General features: G+C 35.1%; 1 protein-coding gene across 1 annotated transcript in view; it reads right to left on the minus strand.

The window, feature by feature from the left end:
- Positions 1-445: 445 nt before the first annotated feature.
- The window catches only part of LOC131912409 (arylacetamide deacetylase-like 2), a 40,748-nt gene continuing 26,237 nt past the window's right edge, over positions 446-14,956 (minus strand). The window contains exons 3-5 of the mRNA XM_059264702.1: positions 13,168-13,237; positions 11,442-11,613; positions 446-1,048 (exon numbers count right to left, since the gene is read on the minus strand). Of these exons, the coding sequence (XP_059120685.1) occupies positions 446-1,048; positions 11,442-11,613; positions 13,168-13,237 (845 nt within the window). The remainder of the gene's footprint in view (positions 1,049-11,441; positions 11,614-13,167; positions 13,238-14,956) is intronic.

The following is a 14,956-nucleotide window of genomic DNA, read 5'->3' on the forward strand; positions in this document are numbered from 1 at the left end:
AGATTTTCTCCTCATTCACGGTTTCTTTTGTTTACTCTTTTTGAAGATTTTTTTTTTTTGAGATTGAATGCCTCTGTATAGCAATGAGTAGAGGAGAATTAGCTCTAAAGACCAGCCTGGTCTTGATCTCACATATTATTGCCTCTAGAATGCTGGAGAGTAATATGCCAACCCACCCAGTCCTCATGACTCCTTTCATATAACATCCTTGAATCTCATCACATTTTTTCATTTTCCTACTATTTTTGAATACTCAGTCCTAACAAACAATAATTAATGGGAATAATCACATGAACATTCTCATTTTAGCAAAACTTTTAAGATTAAAAAGATGAAGTAATTTTCTCAAACATACACAATAATCTTCAATCAAATTGAAATGAAGCTTTATCCAAAAGCCATTCTCATTCATCATATGCACTGCCTAGCTACATGTAAGATTTGTTTATAAATTTTCTTCTAACCAACTAATATACCTATCTCTTATTCTTAATCCTAGATGTAAAAACACTGGAGCTCTAGTAAATGACATGGCTCCATGGATTCCTTCCTCTATGTGGTCATGAGTAACTGGAACCCCAACATTTCTAAGCCGTGTGACATACATGAGACCATCGTCTCTTAGAAGGTCATGTTCACAAGTGACGATGTAGGTCAGGGGCAAACTCTGTAACTGGGAGTCACTGGCCAGCAAAGGGGATGCTCTGCTATCCACAAGTGCTGGATAGGTGTCAGTCAGTTTTCCAAGAATAGGCTCAGTGTAAACATGGTTCTTTTTAAACTTCTCAGGAAGGAAGTCACTCCAGTTAACAAACTTGAGCAGGTGTCTTGATCCTTCAGGCATGTGTTCATTTCTCAGTGCGGCCTGGAACAGAGCTTTGTCTTCAGTCACATACAGGCATACCAACTTAATTGTCATCTCTCTGGACAGAATTGGGCCATGTTCATACTCTCGATGAGATGGCAGAAGGGTGTCAATCAACTGTAGGCCAGGGTATATCAAGGCTTGTGCCTTAATTCTGCCTTTGTATTCTGGATCATTCTGTAGCTAGACATATAATAAGTATTCATGAGTCAATAGCTTTCAAACAAAATGATTGGTAGGTTCATTTTAATACTCTGTGGTAAAGTAAATTTATTAAGCTGAAACATTATTGGTGATTTTTCCTATAAAATTTACTCTAATTTAGAGACACAAGAGCGTGTCATCCCACTTTCATTTGTGCAGAAACAATTCATATTCTGTTGCTCACATGTTTATTCACATATGACAGCCAAACAGAAATATGATCAGGAAGATCAGGAGCACCCTAGTAAAAATGATAAAATAACTATAATGAATTTTTTTGTTTGTTTCTTTTAATAAATTTAGCTTTTCTTGTTTTTGATAGGGTTGTGTTGTGTATCTCAAGTTGTATGAGAACATATTGTCCCCATGTCTCAGTCCCCGAAATGTTCTACAAATAAGCATGTATTACTATGTTTAATTTCCCTTAAATAATTTTGACCCAAGTAATATAATGAGCCAAAACTACAAATATAATGTAATACAAATGCCAAAACCCACATATAAAGTCTGATGGAACTTAGCATGCTTAAGGAAACACCTAATATTTGTCTAAGTAGAGTGACATGATAGAAGTGATAGAAGATATAGAAAATAATTTATGGAAATCAGAAGAGCAGAGAAGGATGTGGAATGTGTTGCATGTGTAGCCTGTTTCTTATCAGAAATAAGAGGAGTCCTGAGTGTGTAGCTACATTCTTTTCTTCTTGTGCACTCCTCAGCAGTGAATCTAGCCTTCACTTGTAAGCATGAATACTTAACCAGCACCAGCCTGTAGTTGTGCATCAGTGACTGTGTATACTGCCATTCTTTGGGGATCCCAAGGTATGCAAAATGTTTTCAAGACCATGACCTCATAAAAGCAAACAAAATGAAAGAATTCCATGAAACTCATTAGCTCATCACAAGGTTAATCATCTGACTAACTTAAAATTCCAGGAGAGTATAAAAGGACTCTTGTAAATTTAGGATGGAAATTAAGAAATAAAAATTTCCCTTAGAGAATCTTTCCAGGGTCTGTGTTCCTTCCCAGTAGTTTTGCAATGGGAATTTTCTAGATAAAATGCAACCTCTCAGAAGAGTGGGGAAAAAAAAATTCTGCTTTGAGCACAGCTTACAAACTGAGGCCCAGTTGTGATACGTCTTTCAGGAGCAGCAGGAGTGCTGCTTCCAGGTGAGTTAGAACATATGCTTGTACTTGAAGAACACTTACGTTATAATGTAGTTTTATCTTAATTTTATATTGAAATACAAAATGAAATGAATAAGAAATGAAATTGCTCTGTCAGTAAATTATTTGTTGATACAAGTTTGAAGGCCTCACTACAGATGGTCAGAACCAAGAAAGCTGGTCATAGCAGCATATGCCTCTTACTCATCTCTATGTGGATAGGATGGACACAAGAGGATCCCTGAAATTAACTGGACAGCCAATCCAGGTGACTCAGTGATCTTGGACCCAGTAACGGACCTAGTTCAAAAATTGGGTAGAGAAATATAGAGGAAGACATACCTCTGAGTTCTACATGCATGACCGTACACATGAACAAGCACTTGCAAATACACACATTTTTTGTATGTGTATACTCACATAAACACATGCACACACAAACATACAGACATTAAAAGAAAACTATTGCATTTAAAGTGGAGAAAATGAGAGAACTCTAGTTCTCTAGGTAGTAGTTGAAAACTCCACATGCTTTAAATCAAAAGAAGCTGGAATAAATGCTATGATACATTGACCATGGAGGAGGGTGTCTGGGATTCAAATTTCACTAGTCCTATGCTGTTGTGAGCCACTGGATCTCTTCTTCCTTCAATACTCACTGTGCTAAAACTAGTAAAATTTCATGGTGGAAATACTGTTTTTATCTCTAAGTTCTCAGTTTTAAACTTTTTTTTTTTTTTTATAAATACTCATTTATACCAAAAGCCACCATCACAAATACTCATTTATACCAAAAGCCACCAGAATTGGCAAGGGGAGGGGAGGGCTGGAGACACAGGCTGAGGTGAACTGAGATGCCCATAGCAGGAAAAGAAGGCAGATGTTCAAAAAGAAGTAAGCATTTATTTAGGTAGAATTTCTCAGTCCCCCAGATGTCTCTACAGTCCAGGATATTCATAAGATTTCCAGATCGTGGAAGAGTGTTCCCATTCCACAGTTCCGGTACTGAATGAGTTAACTGGGAGTTCTTGTACTTGGCCAAGATTTTTGTAAATTACCAAGAACTTCATAGTAATAGTCAACCCAGAAAGAGAAAGAGAGAGAAAAAAAAGACATGTTTTTAATACAGTGATAGGAGAGCTGGGAGTTGCCACTAGTTTTTAAACCAGCTCTGGCATGTCTGGGAGGCTTGCATTGTTATTTATATGAGGGGTGCTGGAACCAAGCTCCTAGCTAGCTGCAGGGTAGTTTGGAAGGTTTATGGCTCAAGTTAGCTTTTAGACTCCAGTGAGTCATAGCACAAAAAAGCTGTTTGTAGCAGGACACTGCTGCTACTGAGAACTTAGTGAACTTCATCAGCTCTAGTTTACACTCTCAAAATTCTTGTAGTGTGATAATATTGTGTTATCTCTTTGTAAGACCTCAAATGAATTAATGGCACATTTCTCCCTTGAAAGGAAGGGTTAAAATCTTTGCCTCTTATCATAGGCTGCCAGTGAAATCATCCTACAAGGTCAGCAGCCCTTAGGAATTCTCTAAATCTTTCTTATGTTTTTTAGGTGGCTTTTTTGGGATTAAGATAGTTTGTTGCTTCCTTATCTGAGCCTGTTTAAGTCAGTTTATGATTAGAGCTGACTAAAATGTCTTTTATCTTAAGCCTGTGTCCTGTAACTTCTATCAAAAGCTGTTTCTCTTTAGAATCCTTTTGACTCATGGTGCAAGACATATTCTTAGAAAAGGGTGTTCATATCTACTCACTACTACAAGAGGTATTGGGTCCTTCAGGTCTGCAGCATCTTTTGGTGAAGTCTGTTAGTAGCCAGAAATTCAGGGGTCACCTTTATTACTCCCTGGGGAAATTGCCTCTACTCTGGACAGCCTCTGCCAAGCAACACCCTTCCTTTTTGAGTGTGCTCAGTTGATTACTCTTCTGAGTCTGGGTACCCAAGGACACCAGGTCTCAAATATTATTAAGGACCATCCTTAAGAATATTCTTTCCAGGGGCCCAGAAAAGAAGCTACAAACATCGAGAATTATTTTCAGATAAAGAATATAAATACATCGAGCTATTTGTCCATCTACTTTATTCCTCTGGGATAAAATTCTATCTACACAGCTTCAATTCTGTTCTCATGCCTAGCTCCTTTTTTATCTGATTTCTCTCTACATTTATCTGCTGTCCCCTCTAAGATCTATCTTAATTCTCTCATCTTAGTTCTACTCCATTTTGGTCTTTCTCATCTCGTTCTTCCCCATCTGGCTCTTCCTCATCTTCCATTTCATTCTTCTAGTTCTCCATCTAGTTCTCCAGTCAAAAATCCTTTTTATCCTCTCCAAGTCTCTGAGGTACAGTTATATACCCACGCAATAGCAATGTTCTAGCTAAAGCAAGTTCACCAGGCTTGAATTCTTACAGAGTCATAAAGGCAGACAAGAATTTTCCTCAGGCAGTGACCATCAGGCTTTCTTTTACAACCCAAAAGAGGAGTGGTTAAAGAGGAGGTCAACTAGGAACCAAAATTGCATAATAGATCAAAAAAAGGGAATTTATGTGCTCAAACTACATTCCTAGGGTTGGTTAGGTAAATTTTAGGAGTCTATAATGTTTGTATAAACACCACTAAGGCTATATAAGAAAGGAGGGTCTGAGCTGAATTTACCTTAACTCAGGAGATCATTTGGTCTTGGATGCTTGATAGGTATTTCAGATAAAATACACTGTTATGAGTTCTTAGAAGCATACATAGCAGACAAGTTAAATCATTACAGGAATCAGTTAATAAATATATAAAAGCTAATATAGCACCAAAACTTCTTAAGCCGTGGTTTGACCTTTGGAAATGCCCTTGACCTTTCCAAGTAGTAGCTTTTGTGAGAGTAGCTGAATTCCATTATATTTTCTTGTGCCTTGCAGCATTTGAGTCTCTATCAGTTTTCTACAGGGAATCATGACCACGCCTAACAGCAAATTTGAAGTCTCCAAAAAGATGATGGGACCCCCTAATGATGATTCCATCAGGATGATGATAATATCACTAAGCTGACAAACACTACCCAAAGATTGGCTTTGGACTACAAACTGCTCAGGACAATTTCAAGATGGCTAGCAGAGATGATCCAGCTTCACAGACTACTTGAGTAAGGACTTGAGACAAGCCCTGCACTTTTGCATTATGCAGAGACTGGACAACAAACGATACAACTACCTCTCCCAGGACTTGACAATTAACTCAATTTTTTTTCTTTTCAGTATCTCCTAAAGATGCTTTCATCCCCAGACAGCAGCAAGTCATTTAGAATACAATGTCTGTATTCCCAAGATGTGTGATGGATCATTTTTTGGTCATTCAATGGGTTTTGGATAATTGTCATTGTTTAGGATGGTTGGTTATAAATTGTTATTGTTAATGGACAGGAAAAAAGCTAAACAAAGGAGATTAGATTTAAGGTTCTTGATCTTGTTTGAAAAGAAAAAAGAGGATTTAGATAAAAGGTGGATTATTGAATCTGCTCTGAAAAAATAAAGATATATAAATGATAAAGGGTAGATTATTGATTGAATCTACTCTGAAAAGAAAAAAAAGAGAAATTATGGATATATGATAAAAGGTAGATTATTGAATCTGCTTTTAAAAAGCAACTACTAGTTTTAAATATTTTAGATTGGATTGGATTTCAGTATATTGTATATAAATTATGTATATTGATACAAATTTGAGATTTATATAGATATGATAGGATAAAAAGGTAGATTATTGAATCTACTTTTAAAAGGAAACTACTAGTTTTAACTATTTTACATTGGATTGGATTTTGGTATATTGTATTCAAATTATGTATATTGATACAAATTTGAGATTGATTTTGTTAAATAATACTATACATATATTTCTAATCTTGTTTAAGGTATTGTACCTATACAGTTCATTTATCAATGTAATGCAATTTACTAATCCTTGAAAGTTATTATTACCAACTAAGTAGGATATAAAGAAATGTAAGTTAGTAGTTAGTCATTACAGTGGAACTTGTAGTCATATTAGACATGTTTTCAAGGTCAAGCAGAGATACACTTTAGATAGACCGGTCATCTTCAAACATTTCAGAGATCTACAGAATATGTCATTTAAGATGTTTTAATAACAAAGATTTTTTTCTTTTTTTAATGACTATGATACATGTCTGCTCCTGGCAGCACCAATCTAATTCAAAGAAGATGATGGGCATTGAAGAAACTCCATATGGAGTTTACTTTTAAAGTGAAAAAAGTTAGCCGGAGGGCAAAAAAGTGTTCTCACATCAACTGCTGACAGTATGCTGTCCAAAATGGACAAGCAGGACACAAAAGAAAGGACTGCCGATCCTTGCCAAGACAAGGTAGAAAGGATCTTTAGAAAATCCTGCTTCACAGATAAGTCTGTCAGATATGCTAGCCCTGTAGGCCAAAGAATGAGTACCCCAACATTGCAGAGGAACCTCAGGTGACTATCCAGGCAGCCAGCTGTTTCTGTCATAACTCACATTTTTTGGAAGTTGCTTGTTTGTACTTCCTGTTTAACTAGGTAATATTATTTTCTTCTTGGGTCTCTGAGGGAGTTAAAGATTAAATAGTTATAATCTTCCTTGTTAAGAAATTCAGAAAAGAAACTCACTAAGAGTGTAAGTGTATAGGTTTGAAAGACATCAAAAGATAGTTTTTGTTTGGTATATAAGTTAGGATAGAAAGTGAATTAGGTACATTTTAGACTCACCAAAATAGGATAGATAATGGAATATTTTCTCTGAATTTGTCAAATGCAAATGGGCTAGACATGGTTGATGTATTTATTGCCTGTATATATTATATATAATTATTGTACTTATTGTATATAGTTTTTCTTATATTAGGTATAACTTTTTAATTTTAGATAAAAACGGGAAATGTGGTGATATTTTATTTGTTCACACAATAAAGCTTATCTGAGGATCAAAGGAAAAAGCCAGCCACTACATTAAACACAGAAGTCAGGCAATGGTAGTACATGCCTTTATTCCTAGCATTCAGGAGCCAGAGATTCATCTGGACAAGTTCAAGGCCACAGTGGGAATAGCCGGACATGGTGGCACATGCCTTCATTCCAAGCACTAGTTAACCATAGAGGTCTGGAGGTCTGTACAGACAGACAGGAAGTGGTACAGCTGGGCAAAAAGAGGAAGTGATGTAGCTGGGATGAGAGAGGAAGTGAGATGGCAGGACACAGAAGGATATAGGCTTGAGTATAAAAGAAGTAGGTCTCTCTGGAGGCTGAGGAGTTGGTAAGGTAAGGTTGGCTGTGGCTTATTCTATTCCTCTGATCTTTCAGTTTTCACCCCAATATCTGGCTCTGGGTTTTTAATTAATAAGACCATTCAGCAATTCATCTTACAAAGTGGAGGCTCATGAGCTGAAAATTCTTCAAGTTACTGGTATTGGGTTTTGGCTCTGTCTGACCAAAATATTTGCCAATGGTCTTATTCATCTCATAAGAAATTAAGAAAACTTTTACAAAAAAGTTACCTGATATGACAGAAACAGATGTTATAGAAAGCCTTGCAAATACTATAGCAACATTTCACCAAGTAAATCACTTTAATTGATTTGTTATTTTAGTGTGTATTATTCTTGTGCTAACAATAGTAATCTTAATGGCTTTAAAATATGTTTTGGCTTACTTACATAAGATAGTAAAACAGAAAGATAAGAAAAAAGCTAAACATCCTGTGAGGATGCATAACCTCCAAGATAATTAATCTTTATAAAAAAGAAAGGGGGATCTGTGGGAGAATTCCTACTGGAATACACCTGGTCTGGCTCCAGAGTTGCTAGCACTTGGCTTAATTCATATTTGCTTTCTCTATTACCTTTTGTTTCTCTTGTTGCTCTAGTCTGAGAGTTCCCAAGGGTGCAAAGCCTATGCAAAACTTGTTTTTGAAAAATCCAGCAAACTGTGATATTCCTTGATTGAGTATTTGTATTTGGCATTGGCCTTTTGGAGACCTGGTCATCTTGTTTTGAGGATATGGAAATCAACCTGCTAAAAATGTAAATATGGAGAACAACAAAAATGGCTTTAGCTAAGGGAAGATGTCCTAAAAGAGGCTGATTCCTCCTGCAGCTGGAAAGGCTAGAGACATCTTTAAGGTGTGCTGTATCTTCATTCCATAAACCGACAGAAACTCACACTCATACAACAACAGTTTCTTTTTTCAGCCTTCCAGTACATGCTCCTAATCCTCTGATATTCTTTGCTGATGTGTCAATTTTATAATATTCATTTTTCAGAGAGAGAGAGAGAGAGAGACAGAGAGAGACAGAGACAGAGACAGATAGACAGAGACAGAGACAGAGACAGACAGAGAGAGAGACTGGGGGGTGCGAAAATTGCCTTTGTGCATGTGGCAGTCAGAGGACATCTTGCAGGAGTTACTCTCTCCCTCCAAAATGTTAGAACCAGTGATGGAACTCAGAATGTCAGGGTTGGTATCCAGCATCTTTACACAGTGAATCAAGTTTTCAGTGATTGATAACTCATTTTGTCACAGATATCTAAATCCTAATATTTCTAAGCCTTCCATGTGATTTTTGCTTATTTAGCATGCAGTGCTTTTACCTATCTTATTTGAAGTTACAAGCCAAATTTAATTTTCAAAAATGAACTGAAGGATTAAAGTGTACCAAGTTAATGATTCTGTACTAGCCAGAACCACAGGCTAACTGTCTAGCAACAACTATTCCATTTATTTGAGTATGTATTAATTAGTTTGACCATAAACATGCACACTTGTGTTTGCACATACTAACACCTAAGCAAGAGAATCATTTCTTAAACTCACAAGGCAACTTGCCTTGATTTCAATGATATTTTCTCACCTTATGTTGAACACTGTATTCATGATGCCTAAAAGCTTATTCAGTTGGGGAGAAGGTGGTCTGTCTTTATTCTTCACTTAGTTTTTTTAAAATTTCTTCACTTCTGACACTTTCTGAGCCATCACAAATCTGCCTATTTATCTATATGTCTTTATTGAACTAATCCATTCATCATCCTTTCATCTTTCTAAAAGAGTTTGTGGAACCTTCTGAACTTCAAGATTCATATGAAGACATCACAGTGCTGCTCCCTACTGAAATGACACATTTTTAATCTCTAATTCTTTATGTTAGTTTTGGACCACACAGTTTAGAATAGTGTCAGGTCTTTTTTTTCTGATGGTATATTAGAGAATAATATACCACCACCTGAAGATGACAACTTTTGGGATTTGGTTAATTTATGTTCCTACCACGTGGGTGCCTGAGGTGAAATCAAGCCTTCCAGCTTGGCACCAGGTGCCTTTACCTTCTCAACCATCTCATCAGGCTGCCATGTTTCTTTAAAACATGAGAAAACATGTCTTTTATACTTTAGTCCATCTATATTTTGTTTTTCTACTAGAAAAAATATGACTCGCTTTAGAAGTTTCTTTTAAAAAAATTCTGTTATTCTGAGACCCTGTTCACACACTGATTACTTCACCAAACAGAATGTCAAAGTGATTCAAGAAAAAATTTGAGTATTTCATGGGCTTATGTGAGATGGCATTTCATAATGGTTGAATAATCAAAGGGATAGTTGTTTTAAAATCAATTAACTAGTCTTGAAAAAGCAAACATATTATTGATTGAAGTAAATTTCAAGTAAAAATAGAAGTATTCAGTAAAATTCAATAAATACAAACTTTGGGACTTCATCTACTTTATAAGAGGAAGCTAATCTATGCAGTATAAATGATACAAAATAGTAATTTTGGAGTTGGGCGGTGGTGGCACACACCTTTAATCCCAGCACACTTGAGGCAGAGCCAGGTGGATCTCTGTGAGTTCAAGGCCAGCCTGGTCTACAGAGCAAGATCCAGGAGAGGTACCAAAACTACTTAGAGAAACTCTATCTTGAAAAACAAAACAAAAAAAATAGATAGATAGATAAATAAATAAATAAATAAATATTCATTTTGTTCTACAAAAGCATTTGGTGGAATATGAGTCATGTGTTGGACTAAGATCACTTTTCAAAACATCACTTTTTGAGGAGTGATTATTTAGCTTTGCTCAGCAAGGATTTAATATGAGGTGACTTAGTTTTACTATAGTAGGAATTCTTCTATACAAGCATGATTTATTGTCCAATGTTATCTATGACAATCTGCATGTTTGTCACATTGCCATGGTTACTAGCTTATATCAACTTGCCTGAATTTACAATCATGAAAGAGAATGAAGCACATCTCTAGGAGTGTCTATGAGAGTATTTTAGAGAAAATTACCTAAGGAGTAAAGATTCACCCTAAAAATGGAGACATCATCTTAAAAGTTTTAGTTTTCAGAAGAGAAGAGGATTGATAAATCAGAAGTGAAGCCTAGTACCAGCAAGTATCTGTTTCTGAATTCTAGACTTGAGAGATGAGAGCAAACAGCTTTATACTTCAACCACCACAGCCAAAGGCAAATCCCACTGTCATGCCTTCCAGGCCATGATGCACTGAAAGTTCCAAACCAGGAGCTGTTATATCCTCTCTTCCCTTAAATTGCTTCTTGTCAGATATTTAGTCTCAGAGAAAAAAAAGTAACAAAACACTCATCAATGACAGTGATACAAAAATATTGAAAATTTTAATAGTTTATCTATGGAAAATCAGTAAATTATGAACCCAGAATCCCTTATTATAATGAATAGAGTGGTTCATAGATGATGTTGAACCTTTTCCTAACATTGGCAAGGTAAGCCTGGTTGAGCCAAGGTTAGCATGACAGTTTTCTAATACGAGGTTCTTGAGTTGCTGAGGCAGGGTGCTCACAAGTTTAAGGCCTGCACAAACTACAGAGAACCTCAGGGAATCTTAACAAATACCTATTTTGAAGCAGTAAGTTTAAAAGGGAAGGTTGCATAGTGCTGTGGTAGAGTCCTTGCCTGGCAAGCACATATCCCTGGATTCAATGCCCATGCTCCTCCTCCCTAAAAATAAGTAGGGTTGTAAAACCCTTCCTTAGCAGTAGACAATTAAAAACACATCTAAAGTAATGTTCAAAATGGATAATCCTGTTTAGTTTAAATTTCACAGGTAACAGTTTAAAAGTACTGCAAATACACATAAAACACTGCTTCTTTTATGTTAGGATTAAAACATATATAATACATACAACGTACCAGTTGAACCACTGTTGCTGCCAAGGTTCCCCCAGAACTGTCTCCCATAATGCAGATTCGAGTGGTATCCACTCCATATTCTGCAAGCACTTTATCCTGGAGAAAGTACTTGATCACAAAAATACAATCTTCAAGGGCAGCTGGGAATGGATACTGAGGAGCAAGTCTGTATCTTTAGAGGAAAATCAAACAAAAACACAGCAAAGCCCTTGTTAAAATTAGACAATTAGATAGCTCTCATTCTTGCCAACTGATACACTGATATCTTGACCTCATTTTGAATCATAAATCTCACCATTTACCCCCAAGCTCATTGGAAACTTCTTTCTTAAAGTGAGGCATAGATTCAGGTTCAGGGTTTCAGGTAATGGTTCTAAGGAGAAATGAGTGAGACAGGTGTGTTCATCCTGTGAAGCCTGTATGCTTCAGTGGCCCTCAATGTGCTGATGACTCAAAAGCAGTTCAGAGTTATCAATAGGATTCCCCAGAATTTTTAAATACAGATAATATCAGAGTAAATTATTGATAGATGACTTCAATTATAAAGGTATGTAGGACGATTTTTTATAAAATTGTAGAATTTCATATCACAAATTGAATATTAGAATTTAAATCACCATAGTCATTATGAAATATGAACATTCTAAGTGTACCAATGGATCTTACTCAAAATTTTTAAGTGTTTCACAAGACTAAGTACTACTATATCTTTTCATTTTTGCTTTGTGTGTGTGTGTGTGTGTGTGTGTGTGTGTGTGTGTGTGTGTGTGTTTTCTTTGGAGGACACCTCATTTGGGCTATCACATTTTTTATTTCTGTCACGTTAATATCTATTAGAATTTGTGAATTATTCACGTGCTTATATTAAACAATATCTCATGGTCCTTGCAGATATTTATATTTTAATCTGTGTCTTAAGTATTGAAAATTAGCATATTATGAATAATGACATACAAATATCATTACTCTTCACAGTAAAGAACAGCAAGTACCTAAAATCATGTAGAATTCTTAAGCATTGTACAATATATCAAACCATTTTAAAAGCTTATTAAAAATGATTATGTATTAAATTTGGCTGAAATTATTGCAGGAAAGGCACACAGTTCTTACTATTATAATTTAGATATTTTTCAAAACTTAAGCAATTTGTCTGGTTCCATTAACAAGTAATTATGAGAAGGACAGAACTAATCTTTCTAGTATGCCCTACCTGCCCCCAATATACTCTGAACTATGAAATTCCTTTGGGTGATTCTTGTCTGAAGTCTAGAATTCTGTAAATCTATTTCTATACTATTTCACTATTGAATTGTCTAGATGTGAAATAATTTTTTCGTCCTACTAATGGGAATCTCTGTAGTTTAGAGGACACAATAGTTTATAAAATAAGAAGCACTTGTTCATATTTTTGTGTGTTATTGGAAATACTGGTAAAATTCATGAGATAATAAGACATTAATTACACAATGTCTTAAAATATTCAAATTTACCAACATTTTCACCAAAAAAAGTTGCTAGAACCAAGAGCAACACTAACTTTGCACTGTTTTATAACCATGTCAAAACCCAATATCCCAAGCATATAATGAGTATGCATTCTATATATGTTACTTGCAGATAAAATAAGCTACTTGTGAAACTTAGGTGGGTGTGTAGTCCTGAGAAAACTAAGCTTATGTTGTCAGAGCTAGGGCTGTGATAAGAAATATTATCATTCTCTTACTCTATTCCCACAACAACAGCACTAAGCTTGTTTGCTGTCCATCTGCTCAAATCGTCATAGGTTGACACCTCTGAAACAGTAGAAATAAATATAAATTGGTGCACTGTAAAGAGAAAACAATGGAATCCCACCAATACATATGAATGTGAATGAAATGTAGATTGTGATTTTTTTTTGAGAGAAATCCTTCAATACCCACTTTTGTTGTCATATAGAGAAACAGTCTGTCAGAGTTCAGGAAAATAAGATTGTCTACAACTCAATACCACATTATTTCACAAAAATCTTAGTAGAAGTATTAGGAAATCTGGAATTAAGTGAAAAATCATTGTAGCAAGTATTATAATTTTCACAAATTCAGAGATTTTCTATGGTTAATTTTTTAGGAAACTTTTCAATGAATGGATATCAACTTACTTAAAGCAAGATGTACTATTAGTGTAATTAAAGCAAATGAGTTTTTCCTTTATTTAATGCTTACATATTTAAATAAAGTCATGCATATTTAATTAATTTATAAGTAAAGTTCATATTACCTTTCTGTATCAAAGAGACAATTTAATTTTTGTTAAAATCAAGTAATAGCAGGTTCTTACATTTTTAGCTTTTTAAAAAAGTTAACTGAGGATGGAATAGAGTTATAACCAACTTAAAAGAATTAAAAAGGAGAAAAAGAAAAATGTTTTTATTAAACTTTTAATAGGTAGCAATGTCAAGATTCTCTTAATAGAAATATGTATTAATTCACCCAAAATGCATATATTGGCATCCATCATGTTAAATATAAATATGTAAGAACCACCAACAATTAAACTAGAGAAAATAATAATTTTAGTAAGAAAAATAATAAGTTTATGAGAATTTTCAAAGTTCAAGGAAATATATGTAACCAAATATAGTTGCAATATAAAGTTAGAGTAGAAAGTGGGCAATATAAGAAAATAAGAATGGAGGGTCTATACTTCAATGTTTGACAAAAGATTTACCAATAGTAGGTCCATATATCAGTAATGTTTATCAATAATTCACGTGGCCATATTTTCTCATTATGAAAGATAGAGATAGGAGGAAAGATAAAGGAAAAAACAATGATGAACAACCAGGAATGAAAGGACAGGAATCTGCATAGTTGGACAGGAACAAGAAAATGCTCACAATTTTGTGGCCAGAATATGTCATAAAGTAGACATAAAGTAAAGTAGAGCATAGTGGTCACTACTGGGGGACATTTGCCTTTCTTGTGTTGTTGGGGTTTTATTTATTTCCTTGGTTACTCTGTAAGAGGAGACTATGTTGTATCTGTTACAGAATTCACATGATCCACTAATGGCCAGTTATGCAGCCCATTTCACAGTTGAGTTTATTGAACTTAAATTCAGCAACAACATTAGAGATGGAAAACAGGATGGCATGGGGGCTAGGGTGGAAACAAGTAAACAACAAAGAAGAGGAAATACATGGAACCAACAAATAAAGGATGAAATATTAAAATGTGGGAATATTAATATTTGTAACATCTAAACAATAACTCATTTCACATGGTTTCAGCTTTTCTTTTGTTTTATAGTTGTAGTTGCAAATGAAGGGATAAAGCAAGGAAGAAAAAAATTTATTCATACAAGCTAACAGTAAAGAATACTAGTGTAGCAAAGGGCATTGCTTTCAGATTACACAGCTCAAAGACAGAATCAAAAGGAGAGAAAGAGACAGACATGTCTCTGAAAATAAAGCACATTTAGCTAATAACTAGAAGACCAACCAGGGTCAACAGAAGTCAAGGCAGAAAGGA

Source organism: Peromyscus eremicus, chromosome 6 (genome assembly GCF_949786415.1).
Source record: "Peromyscus eremicus chromosome 6, PerEre_H2_v1, whole genome shotgun sequence".
Taxonomy (NCBI): Eukaryota; Metazoa; Chordata; class Mammalia; order Rodentia; family Cricetidae; genus Peromyscus; species Peromyscus eremicus.